Genomic DNA, 16,782 nt, shown 5'->3' on the forward strand with positions numbered 1-16,782 from the left:
TTCGCTTAATTAGATAATGGGTGCAAAGTGGCACCTAGTTAATGAACAGCATCTGCACAAGATAAATAATCTAATGCTTAGCACAGGGCACACATTGTAACTGGAATACTATTACACAATAAAGAGAGAACATAATGAAATGGAGATTGCAAGGGCAATAGAGCAAAATGGGCGGTGTTGTATGGGCCGCCTGTTTTAGGACCGCCCGATATTGAGCAAGTGAATATTGGGCGGGTTGTAAAGAGGGAGGCAGGTATGATTCAGCTCAAGATGATTTTATTTTACATCTGGCTCTCATTTCACACGGTGATAAACTGGCACAGAGACTGAAAATGAAACAGATACAGCTTTTACTGAGGTATAATAAACACAATGAATGTGAGAATGTCACTCACCTCTTACAGTGATGTGTTCAAGGCACTCAGAGCTGGTGTTATAGTCCTTCCCCCAACAGCCGCTTCATACAGACAGGTATAATAGAACATAGAACATTACAGCGCAGTACAGGCCCTTCGGCCCTCGACGTTGCACCGACCTGTGAAACCATCTGACCTAAACTATTCCATTTTCATCCATATGTCTATCCAATGACCACTTAAATGCCCTTAAAGTTGGCGAGTCTACTACTGTTGCAGGCAGGGCGTTCCACGCCCCTACTACTCTCTGAGTAAAGAAACTACCTCTAACATCTGTCCTATATCTATCACCCTCCCAAATTTGTAACCTCACTTACCCAGCAGTCCCGCGTGCGCTCCGCCTATACACGAGAAATGCTCTGCTCCCGCTGTTCTCTCTCTCTCTCTGTGGCTTAAGATTTCTTGGCGCGCTTTTCAAAGCTCTGCTCCCGCTGTTCTCTCTCTCTCTCTGTGGCTTCCGATTTCTCGGCGCGCTTTTCAAAGCTCTCCTTCCACTGTTCTCTCTCTATCTCTGTGGCTTCCGTTTTCTTGGCGCGCTTTTCAAAGCTCTGCTCCCGCTGTTGTCTCTCTCACTCTCTCTGTATAATGTCCTCCTTAACCATGATTTATCTTCCTGATGGTGAAGGTGACACAATTACTCCTTGCATCAGCAGACTGGACATCTGAGTAATTGGCTTCTCCTTGTCTGTATATATAAAATGTGATGCCAGGAAGGTCCCTGGGGCTTGTACAGTTAAGTATGACCTCTCCAACTTAGTCGTGGTACGAGAATCCACTGGTAGATTTGGTTTGGGGAGATCTGCAATTGGTAAATTTGAATTAGTGACAATTGATATAAAACGCACATCAGACTTAAAGCAATTTATTTTCTTTGAAAACACTAAAAGTGCTGATCAACATTTCAAACAATCTCAATTCCCTTCACTCACCTGCTGGAGTGATTATCACAGTTTTACTGAGTTTGGATTCTAACCATCTTTCTTTGATAGAGTCTGTATATTTGCATTAGTACTGCCCTCCCTGGTTTGTACCGGTCATTATGAATGTTCCGATGTTGCCCCTTGTGACAATTTGAGGAGAGTTCAGCAGGTGATTATCTCTGTAAAAGTAGATTTGACCGGGACTCTTTCTGCTCACTGTGCAGCTAATGATGACCATATCTCCCTCTACATACACCCCAGTCTGCTGATCAAGTGATATCCTTGGCCGTGCCAGCGGTTCTGTGGTCAATTAATGGAAGGAAGAAGCAGAAATTGATTCTATAGATTTTCTTGTGCAGTGCAAGTCTGGTACCTCAATAACAATTGTCCTGTGTTCAAAGGAAATGTTTACAGGAATGGTTGCGATTGGACCAAAGGACAAGTGAGGATTTAATGAAAGGAATCAAACAGCAACGAGGCACACAATAAATCAGCAGGGGATCTATTTCCATAACCTCGGGATCAGCGCTGAAATTCACTCTGGGATATCAAAAGAAGATTTTATTGGTTTGGAATTCTGGTAATTTAGGATAGAGCTAACCTAATTCAAAGAAGTGAACAATTCCCACAAATGGTGCCAATTTGCATTTCAAATAATGGAGTGAGGGTATGATGTGTGCTGCGATGTGGGTGTCGTTGGCTCGGCCAGCATTTATAGCCCATTACTAATTCCCCTTGAGAAGGTGGTGGTGAGCTGCCTTCTTGAAACGCTGCACTCCATGTGGGGTAGGTGCAGCAACAGTGCCGTTTGGAAGGGAGTTCCAAGATTTTGACCCAGTGAGAGTGAAGGAACGACAACATAGTTCCAGGTCAGGATGGTGTGTGACTTGGAGGGGAACTTTCAGGTGGTGGAGTTCTCATGGGTCTGCTGCTCTTATCCTCAAAGTGGTGTGTGCCAGGGTTTGCAAGGTGATGTTGAAATGCAAAAGGAAAGGATATGGAGGAGCACGGTATAATTAAATTAACAGATTTCACATAAGAGGATCATTCTGGAAATCTTGGTACTCAGGTCAGTTTCTGAGGGTGGATCCTGAAAGTGACAAGAGCAGCCAGTCTGAAGGCAACTCGAAATATGCCACTCAGTGGAGTTCAAATCTTGGTGCCGTGCTGTCATTACGGGATTAATCTGTTCACTTTGATATTCCAGACAGTATGGGGTAAAATTGAACATCAGGAACCTTGAAGGGACCGTAATACCCCACAAGAGATACATAAGAATGCAAACAGATGATTAAGAAATATGATACTAGAACTGAGAAGTTATAATGATCAGGAAAGTTTGAACAGGTAGGGGCTCTTTTCTATAGAACAGAGAAGCCGGAGGGGTGTCCTGAGAGAGGACATTAAGATTATGAAGGGGATTCTGTGGTCTATCCCCATTACTGGTCTGGAGGTGTACTCTGGGTATCAACGATTCAAGGCTACCAAATTATTGTTCACACATAGCACGTTTGTTAAGCGTTTCAAAATCTTATCTTCAACAGAGATTATACTCACGCATCCACGTACGCTAGGTTACTTAGGTTCATCCGAGAGTCGGAACGGAGTGGATGATGAATCCTCCCCTTCCAATTCTCCAAGTAGTTGATCAAACTACTTAGTCCTTAACCATCTCGCCAGCACTTCAGAGCATGCTTTCTTATACCCTGTTTCTTGCATGCTACCCACGTGATCAGATCGGGATGGGCCAGACGTGACTACCCAACGGACAGTGATTGGTTGGTCAGCTGTTGCTAACACCGCGGGTGCACTATGTCAGCCACAGTTGGTCAACTTTTCACTGGTTTTGACATCCATTTATTTCTGGTAGCCTCATCCCTCAATTTTCGACCACATTGCATAGCTAGATCTCCAGCCCTTCTCTGATAACAAGCCATTACTTCACTCCGCCGACCCCCAGTCTCCATACAACCAGCCAACGTGGCATATCTGTTGCAAATTTAGCTATAGTTTAGACATGCCTTAATGACCGGCTAGCAGGTTTCACCAAATTCACTTTCTCTCTATCAGTTCAATTACACCAGATTACTGCTTCAGTACATCCTACTTCCCTGCTGCGGACTTATTTACCACTTTTACTCACACAAACTACTTTCTATACATACCATTTTACATACAGTTCACGAGTTGGATGGTGCTCATCTACAATTGAGAGGGTAGATGTTGAGAAAATATTTTCACTTGAGGGCCAGACCCAAACTGGACCCAATCTTTAGAAGATAGTCACTAATAAATCCAATGACGTAATTCAGGAGAAGCTTCTTTACCCAGAGATTGGGGAGAATGTCGACCTTCTTAACACAGGGAGAGACTGGTGAGAACAGTTTAGATGCATTTAAGGAGCAGGTAGATATCCACGAGTGAGTGAGCAATAGAAGGATATACAGATAAGATGTGATGAAGTAAAGTGGGATGAAGCTCGTTTGGAGAATAAACACCAGCCCCAGCAGTTGGGTCGAATAATCTGTTTTTGTGCTGTAAATTCCATGTAATTATTTGTAGATCAACACTTTCCCCTTTCAAGATAACAGATGAACATGTGCTGCTTTGTTCAAGAAACAGCCAGAAGCTGAGCACACAGACATACTCTGCGATATTCAAACACTGTCACATTGAAACAAATGTGTATTTCCGTAAATACCAAAGGGTGTTGAGCAGACATATTAACACTCTCTGTTCCCCTTCACTCACCGGCTACAGTGACCAGCACAGATTCACTGAACTGGGATTCTAACCATCTTCCATGGATTGAGGTTGTATATTTGCATTTGTACCACCCTCCTTGGTATGCACTGGTCACTGGGAATGTTCCAATGTTGCCCTTTGAGGAATTGAGAATCGTACTGTCTTTAGCTCTGTAAAAGCAGAAGGTTTTAGCGCGATCATCTCCAGTCGCAGTGCAGGTAATGGTGACATTCTACCCTACTACATACACGCCAGTCCATTCATCAAGGGATACCCCTGGCACTGTTGGCCGATCTGACAGGATAGTTCGAAATGAATCTGTAGAATCTGTGCTGCCTTTCTCCTGGAAGTTACAGACCTTCACATGTTATGCTCTTTTTGCATGTACGCTCAATAAATTCAACGGATGGTTAACTGGAGTGGAGCATTAAATGGGTATGGACCTGTACCTAAACCAATACCGTTCCCTCTGACTTGCTCTGAATTTGACCATGGTTGAAGTCACAATATTGTGAGACAACAATCCCCTTGGATGGTCTAATGGTTTGGCATCTCATTTTCCAAATTGGGAATAACATTCCCACTGAAGCTTATACCAGGATAATGAGGCGTGGTGTGTCATGGGGTGGATTTAAATACCTCCTGTTTCACCATCCAGAAGATCTACCCCAATACACTGTTTATTTTTAGTTTAGTTTAGTTTAGAGATACAGCACTGAAACGGGCCCTTCGGCCCAACGAGTCTGTGCTGACCATCAACCACCCATTTGTACTAATCTTACACTAATCCCATATCCCTACCACATCCCCACCTGTCCCTATATTTGCCTACCACATACCTACACTAGGTGCAATTTATAAAGGCCAATTAACCTATCAACCTGCAAGTCTTTGGCATGTGGGAGGAAATCGGAGCACCCGGAGGAAATCCACGCAGACATAGGGAGAACTTGCAAACTCCACACAGACAGTACCCAGAATTGAACCCGGGTCGCTGGAGCTGTGAGGCTGCGGTGCTAACCACTGCACCACTGTGCTGCCACTGTGTTGGATACTAATGCACAGAAAATGTGGATGAAAAACATGCTTACACCAAAATATCCAGGATGATATTTTCATTGGACAAGAGTGGAAAATGGGAAATAAAATATTTATTGTCTACTTGGCACCCAGTGAAAAGGAACATTTGGCAGGGCCTAAAGCGGGTGGAAGATTCTTCAGCACCCAATTTCCACTACCGAAGTTTCACGCGATGGAGACCCCACATGGACTTGATAGGCCGAATGGCCTCCTTCTCTGTCATTAATAACTCTCTGACTGTATGACTCACTCCCATATTATTCATGGCATGCGTGGACATCGATTAGTATTGGATGGTCTTCGAGTGGAAGGCATTGCAACTTACCCACGACTGTTACCTTCATTCTGCCAATTCTCTCTGAGGTGATCTCCCTCTCTGACACTGTCTTTCTGTACACGCAGGAATAATCTGCTCGCTCAGCGCCCAATGGCTCTGTGACATTAAAGGTCACTGAGTATTCCCTTGAACTGGCCTCACAGATTTGATTAGTTCATCTTGGCCTCTTCTGTACAAATAGGAACTGCTGCCTCAATACGAATATGACGATTTACAAGTAATCATGACCAGTTCTTCTCTCAGAAATACATGATCCTGACGGTTAACAGACACTGATTGCTTGGTGGGGTAATATATAATGAGAGGAAGGAAGTACATTCATGTTAAAACAAAGCACACATACTGAGATAATTTTAACCAAATGTAACATGCGGGAACAGGGTGTAATCGGATCGGCCGCACGTTTTACGCCCGGCCAAATTTTCTCCCTCATGCAACTGAATATCAGGTGCTGCGTACAATGGGCGGCCAAGCTGCAACCGCCCGTTCTGGGCCAGCGCCCGGGATGGATTTCTAGCCCAGGAGGTCCTGGTATTACATCACTGCCGACTCGGTCTCTCAGCGCAGGTAAACAGCATTCCCTCAGTCCTGAGTTAAAATAGCAGTTGCGACAAAACAATTTTGCGCTCTATTCAAGACAATGGACGGTAATATCAGGCAGAGAGTAAAACTGAACCCAGACCAGAACTCACCTCTTTCCTTGAAGGATTTGATTAAAGCGGTACTGTGAGCTCAAATTTCTCGATACCAGTGAATTGATAGAATTCTGACGCAATCAACACTGCCCGGTCCCCTGCAGGTAAACATCCATTGCAAAGCTGGCCTGGAGGAAAACATCCATTGCAATGCTGGTCTGGAGGTAAACACCCATTGCAATGCTGGTCTGAAGGTAAAACATCCATTGAAATGCTAGCCTAAAGATAAAATCCATTGCAATGCTGGTCCGGAGGGAAAATCCATTGCAATGCTGGCCTGGAGAAAAACATCCATTCCAATGCGAGCCTGGAGATAAACATCTATTGCAGTGCTGGCCTGGAGAAAAACATCCATTGCAATGCTGGCCTGGATGTAAACATACATTGCACTGCTAGCATGGAAGGAATCTTCCATTGCAATTCTGGCCTGGAGGTAAAGCCTGGCTACCCGAGCCGAACCCTACCAAATCTGACTACATGTGTAGGGTTCGAGTTAGGTCGGGTCTATATTCTGTGTGCAGTGTTCGGGATCGGGGCGGTTCGGGCTGGATTGGCTTGATTAGCTTTAGTAGTCTTGGTGTCACTTGTCATGTCCACTGATATGAAAACCCCAATAAAAATACATAGTATCTGTAAAAACGTACGTGCGACAGTTTTAAACCAAACTTTCCACCGTTATGATTTTAAAAAAGTGTGACAACACACATTTTATTTTTCCGGACTGTTTGTAAGTCTGTAAATGTTTGTGCATTGCATTTCGAAGGCAATGCATTTCAAATGACTTTAACATATGAAATTCAATAACACTCATTAGAGGCTTCCTTCTCTGCCCAGATTAAACCCAGGAGTAGATTGTAAAGTCCATTCAAATTTCAGAGATAGAAGCTTCCAAAATGGTAAGGAATTTACTGGATAATCTGAGTAACGTCATTTAAGTTAAAATTAGCATCAAATGGAATGCTAATGTCTCATTATATGCATAACACATGCTTAAAATATAATTTATGCACTTTTAAGTTCTAACTTTGCAAGTACAGACTTGGAGAAATAGTTGTAGTGGCCTGCCCAGACCACCCTGGTTGTAAGCATGTTGATGATTTGTCTTAACTTAAAAAAAAATAGCTCTACCCAGTTATTGAAAGAGGATAAAAAAATACTCTGCCACGGACTTCCATGATGGGATAGTTTGTGTATAAAGTCATGTTGCAGCTGTTGTGTTATGTACATCTGAAAAACTGCTGCATTATGATTGAAGGCGAATGAAATTGACCAAATCAATGGATCTTGTGGACAAAATCCACTAAGAATTATAAAATACGCCAAAACACAGGATCTAACTGATTTAATTCTCATGACTGAGTGGGTGAGGGACTAGATTATACTCAAAATATCTTAGTTTTGATAATCCAGTGTTTCAAATGCAAACAGTAAAAATGAAAATGCATAGAACCAATATTTATTGCATCTTGCCCAGACGTTAATTGGCATTGTGCACACTGTTATTTTTCCTGTAGATATGTGGTGCGGCTGGGTGGGTTTAATAATCACCACTGGTAATCCAAGTATACATTCTAAATCTTCCACAGTAATGAAGTAAAACAAACTGGCATGTTAATCTGCTGTTACAGTCTATATTAATCAACCAAATAGGTTTGCGGGCGGCACAGTGGCGCAGTGGTTAGCACCGCAGCCTCACAGCTCCAGGGACCAAGGTTCAATTCTGGGTACTGCCTGTGTGGAGTTTGCAAGTTCTTCCTGTGACCATGTGCGTTTTCACCAGGTGCTCCGGTTTCCTCCCACCGCCAAAGACTTGCAGGTGATAGGTAAATTGGCCATTGTAAATTGCCACTAGTGTAGGTAGGTGCTAGGGGAATATAGGTGATAAGAATATGGAGTTAAACTAGGATTAGTATAAATAGGTGGTTGATGGTCGGCACAGACTCGGTGGGCCGAAGGGCCTGTTTCAGTGCTGTATCTCTAAACTAAACAAATAGCTTTTGTTCCTTGAATGAACTTTTTCTCTGATCCCAAAGGCTGGTGTTCTGTTCCATGGGAGAGTTGGCTATCTCTAGAAACTTCGGGTCATGTCAAAAACATCTTGAAGACATTAAACAGTGTTATTAATGCAATACTTCCCATCAAATGCATATAATTTCCACCAAGCTATAATAGCGGTAGATGTAATAATGATTGCTTTTCAAAGGTAAGCCTTTGCCCCATTAGTTTCCAACTGATTGTTTCACAGCAGCAGATGAATAATGTTGCAGAGAGAAAACCACCCATGAGCTGAACTAAAAAAAAAAATTATGAAACTATATACGCATAGCAACAGACAGGCTGTTAGATGATTCTTTTTCTCGTAGAATGTAGAGCCTCTGGAATACATTGTCAGCTGGTGTGGCGGTGATGACGTTCTCAGCGGCTTCAAGAGTGAGATCGATCAGTGTCTGACTGTGAGAAAGATTGCGTAATATAGAAGGTAAGTCTCTTTATAGGTGACACGTGGTCCATGTAATCTCTTGGACTGGTTTTCGGCTGCCAGGGCAGCAGGGCATTGGAGAGGAAATTTACTGAGTTTTTTATTTCAAAACATTGGCCCAGAGTTTTTACGATTTTTTTGTCACTCCTAGTAGATGTTGATGCGAGTTAGGGAGAGGGAAGAAGTATGCAGCCGTGATGGTCCAGCTATCTTGGTGTGGGACAGTCTTGATGGGCCAACTAGTCTTTCTGCGTCATTTCCATAAGTTTGTAAGCTAGAAATTTCCATATACTCACGTTGTACAGAAGGCAACAATGCTACAAGTACCTCCTTCATCAATATTATAGACGAATAGGTTTGTAGCAGAGGATCTAAAACAGACAGAAGTTGGTTATGCTCTCTGAAAGCACCATGTCTGGCTTCCTCAACTGTCTGCGGATGCAAGAGTAATGTATGTGGCTCATCCTCACACTTGTTGACTTATCATGTCTACCTTAGGTACCCTAGCAGAGTTTGGGAACTCTCTGACACTATATTACTGATCTACATTTCCCAATTGCACTACCAATTGACATTACCATTAGCAGGTGGCATTGATTTAATTTTAATCTACAATATTTTTTTTCGTTTCAATAATATATTTCGGATCGGGTCGGGCATGAAAATAATTTCAAGGACGCTGGACCGGCCGGGTTCAGGTTGGCTGTTATCTGGTCGGGCCTGGATCGAGTTTTAATTTTATACCCGAGCCAGGCTTTAAGCCATTGCAATGTTGGTCTGGAGATAAACATCTATTGCAATGTTGGTCTGGAGATAAACATCCATTGCAATGTTGGCCTGGAGGTAAACATCCATTGCAATGTTGGTCTGGGGGAAAAGATCCGTTGCAATGTTGGCCTGGAGGTAAACATCCGTTGCAATGTTCGCCTGGGGGGAAACATCCATTGCAATGTTCGTCTGGCGGAAAAGAGTCATTGCAATGTTGGCCTGGAAGTAAACATCCATTGCAATGTTGTCCTGGAGGTAAACATTCATTGCAATGTTGCTCTGGAGGTAAACATCCCTTGCAATGTTGGTCTGGAGGTAAACATTCATTGCAATGCTGGCCTGGAGGTGAACATCTCTTGCAATGTACGCCTGGGGGTAAACCACCATTGCCAAGTCAACTGGATCAAAACTTCAATTACTCTTAGTTATAATAGAGATGGTAACAGCATCGAAAGAGAAGTGAGGGAGAGAGATGCCATAACTTTAGTGATGACGAACTCAACACAACATATATAGAGAGTTTTTTATTTGTAAATGATTGTTTGATTTTTCTTTTTGACGCTTTAGTTTTATTGGTACATTGCATGTAATCACTCAAAACAATTTTCCAGATAGGCACCAGTATAATGTTACAAGTGTTTACATAATTGAAAACAGCCATTTGTAACGAATTGTATTGAAATTATTTTTATGAAACATCCCAGCTTGCATAAAGTTAATTCCTCAATCCTGCGGAAACTTTCAAACTCTCAGTAACACAGAATCTCTCAATCATTAATCGCTCACCATCTCGATGTGCCGGTGTTCCTGTCTCACTGCAGGTACAGTCCACTCTAAACACCTCCATCTTCAGGTGTCCCTGTCTCACTGCAGTAAGTGAACCCTCTCACCATCTCCATCTGCTGGTGTCCCTGTCTCACTGAATTTGCTGCACCTCTCACCATCTCCATCTGCTGCTGTCCCTGTCTCACTGCTGTTACGGTCCACTCTAAACGTCTCCATCTGCTGGTGTCACTGCATTTACTGCAACTCTCACCATCCCCATCTGCTCGTGCCCCTGTCTCACTGCAGTAACTGGCCCCTTTCACTTAGTCCCGCCTCAGTATGTCAGATTATCAATAAAATATAACCACTGAATCAGATTAAAAACATTTGAGTGGTCAGTGCTGTGAATATAAAATGTACTTTATTTCCTGTGGGAAGTGTAGGGAATGTAATATGAAATGGAATTTAGTTCCAATGTTTGAAACCCATCAGCTCTTTCTATGATTTCACTAATTTAACAATGATATTGAAAGGGTATTTCACCGCCTTCTTCAGCTCCTGTCTGAATTTAGTCTGGGTCACAGCGTAAATACATGTGTTGGTGCAGGAACTGAGAAGCTGCAGCATATTTCCTGTTCGTTGTATGATATAAAGAAGGTCAGTGTCGGAGGAATACTACTGAATATCTACAATTCGACTATAAATAATGTAGACAAATACTGTCATCCATAACAGTATAAAACTGCTGGATATAGTGAAGAGTAAAATAATTGATTTTCTGCGATTCTCCATCTCTGGGACCTTGTGAGTCTCTTCACTTTTGTGGCCCTGTAATCCCTGCGGACTTTACTGGAGAATAAAATCCGTCTGACAGTCAGAACATTGAGCAGCAAGATCAGAATCACCGGGACACAAGGGGTTAAAGTGAGGTCAGCCCAGTCAAATGTAGCCCATATAGGGGAAGTAAAGAAGCTCGGTTGAGTACCACAACCCATGGGAATATTATCAAGAATGTGACGTTGTTGCATTGTAAAGTACCAGGGTACAGACTGTATACAGCCCATCACAGTCACTGCTCCGACAACCACAACCGCCGTTTTCTCGCTGCAAAATATTGTTTTCACCTTCTCACAACAAATGGCCACAAATCGATCAAAGGTGAAAGCGACTGTGAGCCAGACCGAAGCAAGTGTTGATGCAGACAGCAGAAAGAAAATGAGAGAACACACAGGAGTAATTCTCAGGAATGAATTTGGGAAATAGATTGAAACAATCCGCATCAATATGGGACCAGTGATAACGACCAGGAGATCAGACACTGCCATTCCCACCAGGTAGACAGTGATACATCTGGAGAGACGCACTTTCCTCGGGACAGGATAACAACCGCCATCAAGTTAACTGGAAGAGAGAGAAAAAGAAGCAGAGAAATTTCTGATCAGACCTGGATACAAAGCAGCAGTTTGACGGGATCTGGGCTGAAATTTCCAGCTTTTGTTTTTGCTGCATCGAGCATTGGAAATTGATTTATTGACCTTTGCCGTGCTTTGACACATTGAAATGTTTGAAACAAAATTATTATTAATGAACTGGGAAATTGATACAGAAAGTGAATAAAGTCAGCACCAGATTCAGTGCAAGCACTGAGTGTGGATGGAGTGCCAGTGGGGAAATGAGAAGGGGTTTTCACAGAGAAGAAATCCAATGGATTGCTTGGGAATTTGTCTCCAGACTGTTGTTTGGGAACGTTTGGGGAGAGCGGGCTGTGCAGCTGGTTTGTTGCTCTGGGTTCAGAGAACCAGCAGGGACAGTAACCAAATGGGAAAAGGCTGAAAATTGTAGCGGTGAATTTGAGTATCAGCCAAGGTCCAGAATGGCGTAACAGGCTTGATGGGCTGAATGGCCTCCACTCGCTCCGATGTTCCTGTTTTCCTATCAGGTTGGGCGAGGCAACTGGACGTTGTGCCAGTGCAAGAGATTGAGAGGGAGAGAAGGAAAATGACATATAAGGTGCTGAAGAGGAGACTGGACCAGATGGTTTTGGAAAGTGGATAAACAGAAGCAATGGATGAGGAGGCAGAGGATTCAATACAGTGAGAGGAGAGGCTGAGGTCTACAGGGTGAGATTGCAGCAGAGGGTTGGAGGAAAGATATTCTATAGATCACAGTAACACAGCTCAATTAATATTTTCAAACAGTAATCCCTGTGGTTATTTGTTTTGGACAACAACTCATTGTTTGTACAATACAGGCAATATATTTAATTAGTAAAGGCAAGTAAAGATAAATTTTAATATCTTTCTGATATTAGCTTTGCTCTGTCCTGAATTCAGCTGCCACTGAGAATTTAAAATGTGGTATTTAAATAATGAATTACCATCAGTGAACAACTGATTCTATTCTGTTTATTCAGTCACTAAGTAAGGAATAGGAACTTTCTACAAAACAAAATGAGCTGACAGAAATCAACACAGAGGATCAAGTCCAACAGGAAAATAAACACAATCTGACAACAGATAACTTCAACTCACAGTTTTTCTCACTAGTTGTTCTGTACATTCTAACACTTTATGACAGTGAATTATTCACACTGCTGCTTCTTTCTCCTTCTCTTTACTTCTGCTGATCTCTTTTCCTCGGTGACGTTCTCCCCGCTCATTTTCTTCTTCTCTATCTCTCTGCAGTACTCACACCCTGCAAACTCTTACTAAATGCTACTTTTCACATAAGATTTATTCCTAACATTCTTCGCCTGTGTTCTTGTCACCAGCCCCAGGTTCAATGATTTGATTCTCAAAACCAGTTTGTTCAATGGTGAGAACTCTATGAATAATTTATGGTATCTACAGAACACCCAAGTCTCCACCTGTTCACCTACACTCTTCACTTCATCTATAATGCATGGAATAAACAGGGTCGAAAGCTTCTTCCAGCCAAACCTCACAATTATTGAAATTCCTTCTTCTGGAATTATAAAGTAATCCGTTAGAATGTGGGATTGTTTAATTAATAAAACACCAACATCAGCACTGCAGCTGATAATGTACAGATAAATGGAAAGACTCTTGATTCCAACTGATAGAGTGCAAACCGATAAAAGATCACATCAATAGTTTTCATTTCACAATGTAGTCCACTGACAGTGACGGAAATGTGAAAGTGACAGCAGCAAACTCAGTCCAATAGCCAAAGCTCAGAAGCAGCATCAGGCACACACAGAATGAAATAATATCTGATAATAGTAATAATCCCAGTTAAACTGAGAGATGTTATTCTGGAGGGAGGACATTGTGCTGACCCCTTGTAACACTGAAACCGTGAGATGTCTCATTATCTATAACTGAAAACAAAAACATTCATAAGAAAATATTCTAGGACCGATTAAATGCATATCATGAAACTGTTAAGAGCTCATGATGGTTTGATTCTTGATCCTAACCGATACACCTGATTCAAATGCATTCAATACGCAGAATAATCCAGTAACATGTCAGGCTTGCTTAAAAATACCTGTACAGACATAATACCACCCCTGCAAGACTGAAAGAGTCGACAATGAGGAGATTCCATCAGTAAATTGCTGGATAAGTACAGGTGGCTGCGTAACACATCCAGTGATAATACCGAGCACAGCAGCACTGATAACACCGATTTCCACCATTAAAAGTTCAGATACTGGCTTACCAGGAACTCCAATTGCTGCAAGTATAGGATAGTAAATGCATTGTATCTGATACATTAATGGAAATCCCATTTCTGTGAGGAGCAGAAACTTCTGTTCGCATGGAATCCACAGCTCCAGCAGGCAGTCAGAGCTGATCCATTCCAATGGGTCCTGATTTCTAAAGTGAATGAGTTTCCACTGATATGGTTATACCCCTGATCATTGTGATTAGTTACACTCACCTGAACAAACACATTACATCAGCAGCTTTGAATCTGATGTAACTAATATGGTGGATAAAACTCATATTGGACTGATGCTACCATTATAAGTGTCAAAATTTTCAATTTACATATTATTTTATTGACCTTGTTGATTCTTTGGTATTTCTATTGCAAATGTAACTGATCCGTCTGCAATGTACAATGAATTCAGGGGCAAAAACAATCCTGTTTCATTCTGTTCCTGCAATTTCCCAGTTACAATGTGAACTTTGCGTCTTGAATTTGGGACGACGTTCAGGGCTGCGGCCTAGAAACTACTGTGGCTGGTGTCAGGGGACAGAATCTGTGCACGTACATTGGGGAGGCACTTGCATAGGGATAATTTCACTGGGCTAGTGATCCAGATGCCCAACCCAATGCCCTGATGACAGGGGTTCAAATCCCACCATGGCAGCTTGTGGAATTTAAATCAATTAATGAACAGAAGTCTGCAATTGAAAGCTGGACTCTGTAATGGTGACATGAAACTATCATTGATTGTTGTAAAAATAACATTCGGTTTGAATTAGAATTAGAACATTGCAGCGCAGGACAGGCACTTCGGCCCTCGATGTTGCGCCGACCTGTGAAACCATCTGACCTACACTATTCCATTTTCATCCATATGTCTATCCAATGACCACTTGACCAATGACTAACAAATAAAGCTACAGGGAGTGAGATTTTATAATTGTTCCCGTTATATTAGGTGTCTTATCAAAAAAAATCTTTGCCTTGTTTGCTAATCTGAGATTGGCGGGCTTTTTGAAATTGATTAAATTTCAGTTTCAGTTGCAGTTCAACCAATCAGGGCCCAGCATTTCCCGCCGCCCTTTTCTTTCCCAGAGCGAGTTTCAAACTTGACTGATGGACGGGGCAGCCTCCAATCACAACACGAGGGCGGTCCCTCTAGTGTCTTAAATTGACAGTCCCTGAGCAGCCTCAACATTTACAGTGTCTTTGTTCCACATCTTCTACCAGAATGGCCAGAACCAAGCAAACAGCGCGCAAATCGACCGGAGGGAAAGCTCCCCGCAAGCAGCCGGCTACCAAAGCGGCCCGCAAGAGCGCTCCAGCCACGGGCGGAGTGAAGAAGCCTCACCGTTACAGACCCGGCACTGTGGCTCTGCGGGAGATCCGCCGCTACCAGAAATCCACCGAGCTGCTCATCCGCAAACTGCCCTTCCAGCGCCTGGTGCAGGAGATCGCGCAGGACTTCAAGATAGACCTACACTTCCAGAGCTTGGCCGTGATGGCCCTGCAGGAGGCCCGCCGTATCCGCGGGGAGCGCGCCTAAACTCACCCTGCCCCAAACCGAGTTTGGCATCAAATAACACAACGGCTCTTTTAAGAGCCACAAAATCGGCAAAACAAAGAGCTGCGATCAACTAGAACATAGAACATAGAACGTTACAGCGCAGTACAGGCCCTTCAGCCCTCGATGTTGCGCCGACCTGTGAAACCATCTGACCTACACTATTCCATTTTCATCCATATGTCTATCCAATGACCACTTAAATGCCCTTAAAGTTTGCGAGTCTACTACTGTTGCAGGCAGGGCGTTCCACGCCCCTACTACTCTCTGTGTAAAGAAACTACCTCTGACATCTGTCCTATCTCTATCACCCTTCAACTTAAAGCTATGTCCCCTCGTGTTTGCCATCACCATCCAAGGAAAAAGGCTCTCACTATCCACCCTGTCCAACCCTCTGATTATCTTATACGTCTCTATTAAGTCACCTCTTCTCCTCCTTCTCTCCAACGAAAGCAACCTCAAGTCACTCAGCCTTTCCTCGTAAGACCTTCCCTCCATACCAGGCAACATCCTAGTAAATCTCCTCTGCACCTTTTCCAAAGCTTCCACATCCTTCCTATAATGCGGTGACCAGAACTGCACGCAATACTCCAGGTGCGGCCTCACCAGAGTTCTGCACAGCTGCAGCATGACCTCGTGGCTCCTAAACTCGATCCTCCTACTAATAAAAGCTAACACACCATATGCCTTCTTAACAGCTCTATTAACCTGGGTGGCAACTTTCAGGGATTTATGTACCTGGACACCAAGATCTCTCTGCTCATCTACACTACCAAGAATCTTCCCATTAGCCCAGTATTCTGCAATCCTGTTACTCCTTCCGAAGTGAATCACCTCACACTTTTCCACATTAAACTCCATTTGCCATCTCTCAGCCCAGCTCTGCAGCCTATCTATGTCCCTCTGTAACCGACAACATCCTTCGGCACTATCCACAACTCCACCCACCTTCGTGTCATCCGCAAATTTACTAACCCACCCTTCTACACCCTCATCCAGGTCATTTATAAAAATGACAAACAGCAGTGGCCCCAAAACAGATCCTTGCGGTACACCACTAAAAACTATACTCCAGGATGAACATTTACCATCAACCACCACCCTCTGTCTTCTTTCAGCTAGCCAATTTCTGATCCAAAGCACTAATTCACCTTCAATCCCATACTTCTGTATTTTCTGCAATAGCCTACCGTGGGGAAATTTATCAAACGCCTTACTGAAATCCATATAGACCACATCCACGGCTTTACCCTCATCCACCTGTTTGGTCACCTTGTCAAAAAACTCAATAAGGTTTGTGAGGCACGACCTACCCTTCACAAAACCGTGCTGACT

At 43.1% G+C, this 16,782-nt stretch overlaps 1 protein-coding gene across 1 annotated transcript; it reads left to right on the plus strand.

Annotated features, from left to right (window-relative positions):
• Positions 1-15,114: 15,114 nt before the first annotated feature.
• Positions 15,115-15,429, plus strand: LOC137381091 (histone H3-7-like). The gene has a single exon (XM_068053480.1). The coding sequence runs from the start codon at positions 15,115-15,117 to the stop codon at positions 15,427-15,429; it is 315 nt and encodes a 104-aa protein (XP_067909581.1).
• The last annotated feature ends 1,353 nt before the right edge of the window (positions 15,430-16,782 follow it).

Source organism: Heterodontus francisci, chromosome 21, assembly GCF_036365525.1.
Source record: "Heterodontus francisci isolate sHetFra1 chromosome 21, sHetFra1.hap1, whole genome shotgun sequence".
NCBI lineage: Eukaryota > Metazoa > Chordata > Chondrichthyes > Heterodontiformes > Heterodontidae > Heterodontus > Heterodontus francisci.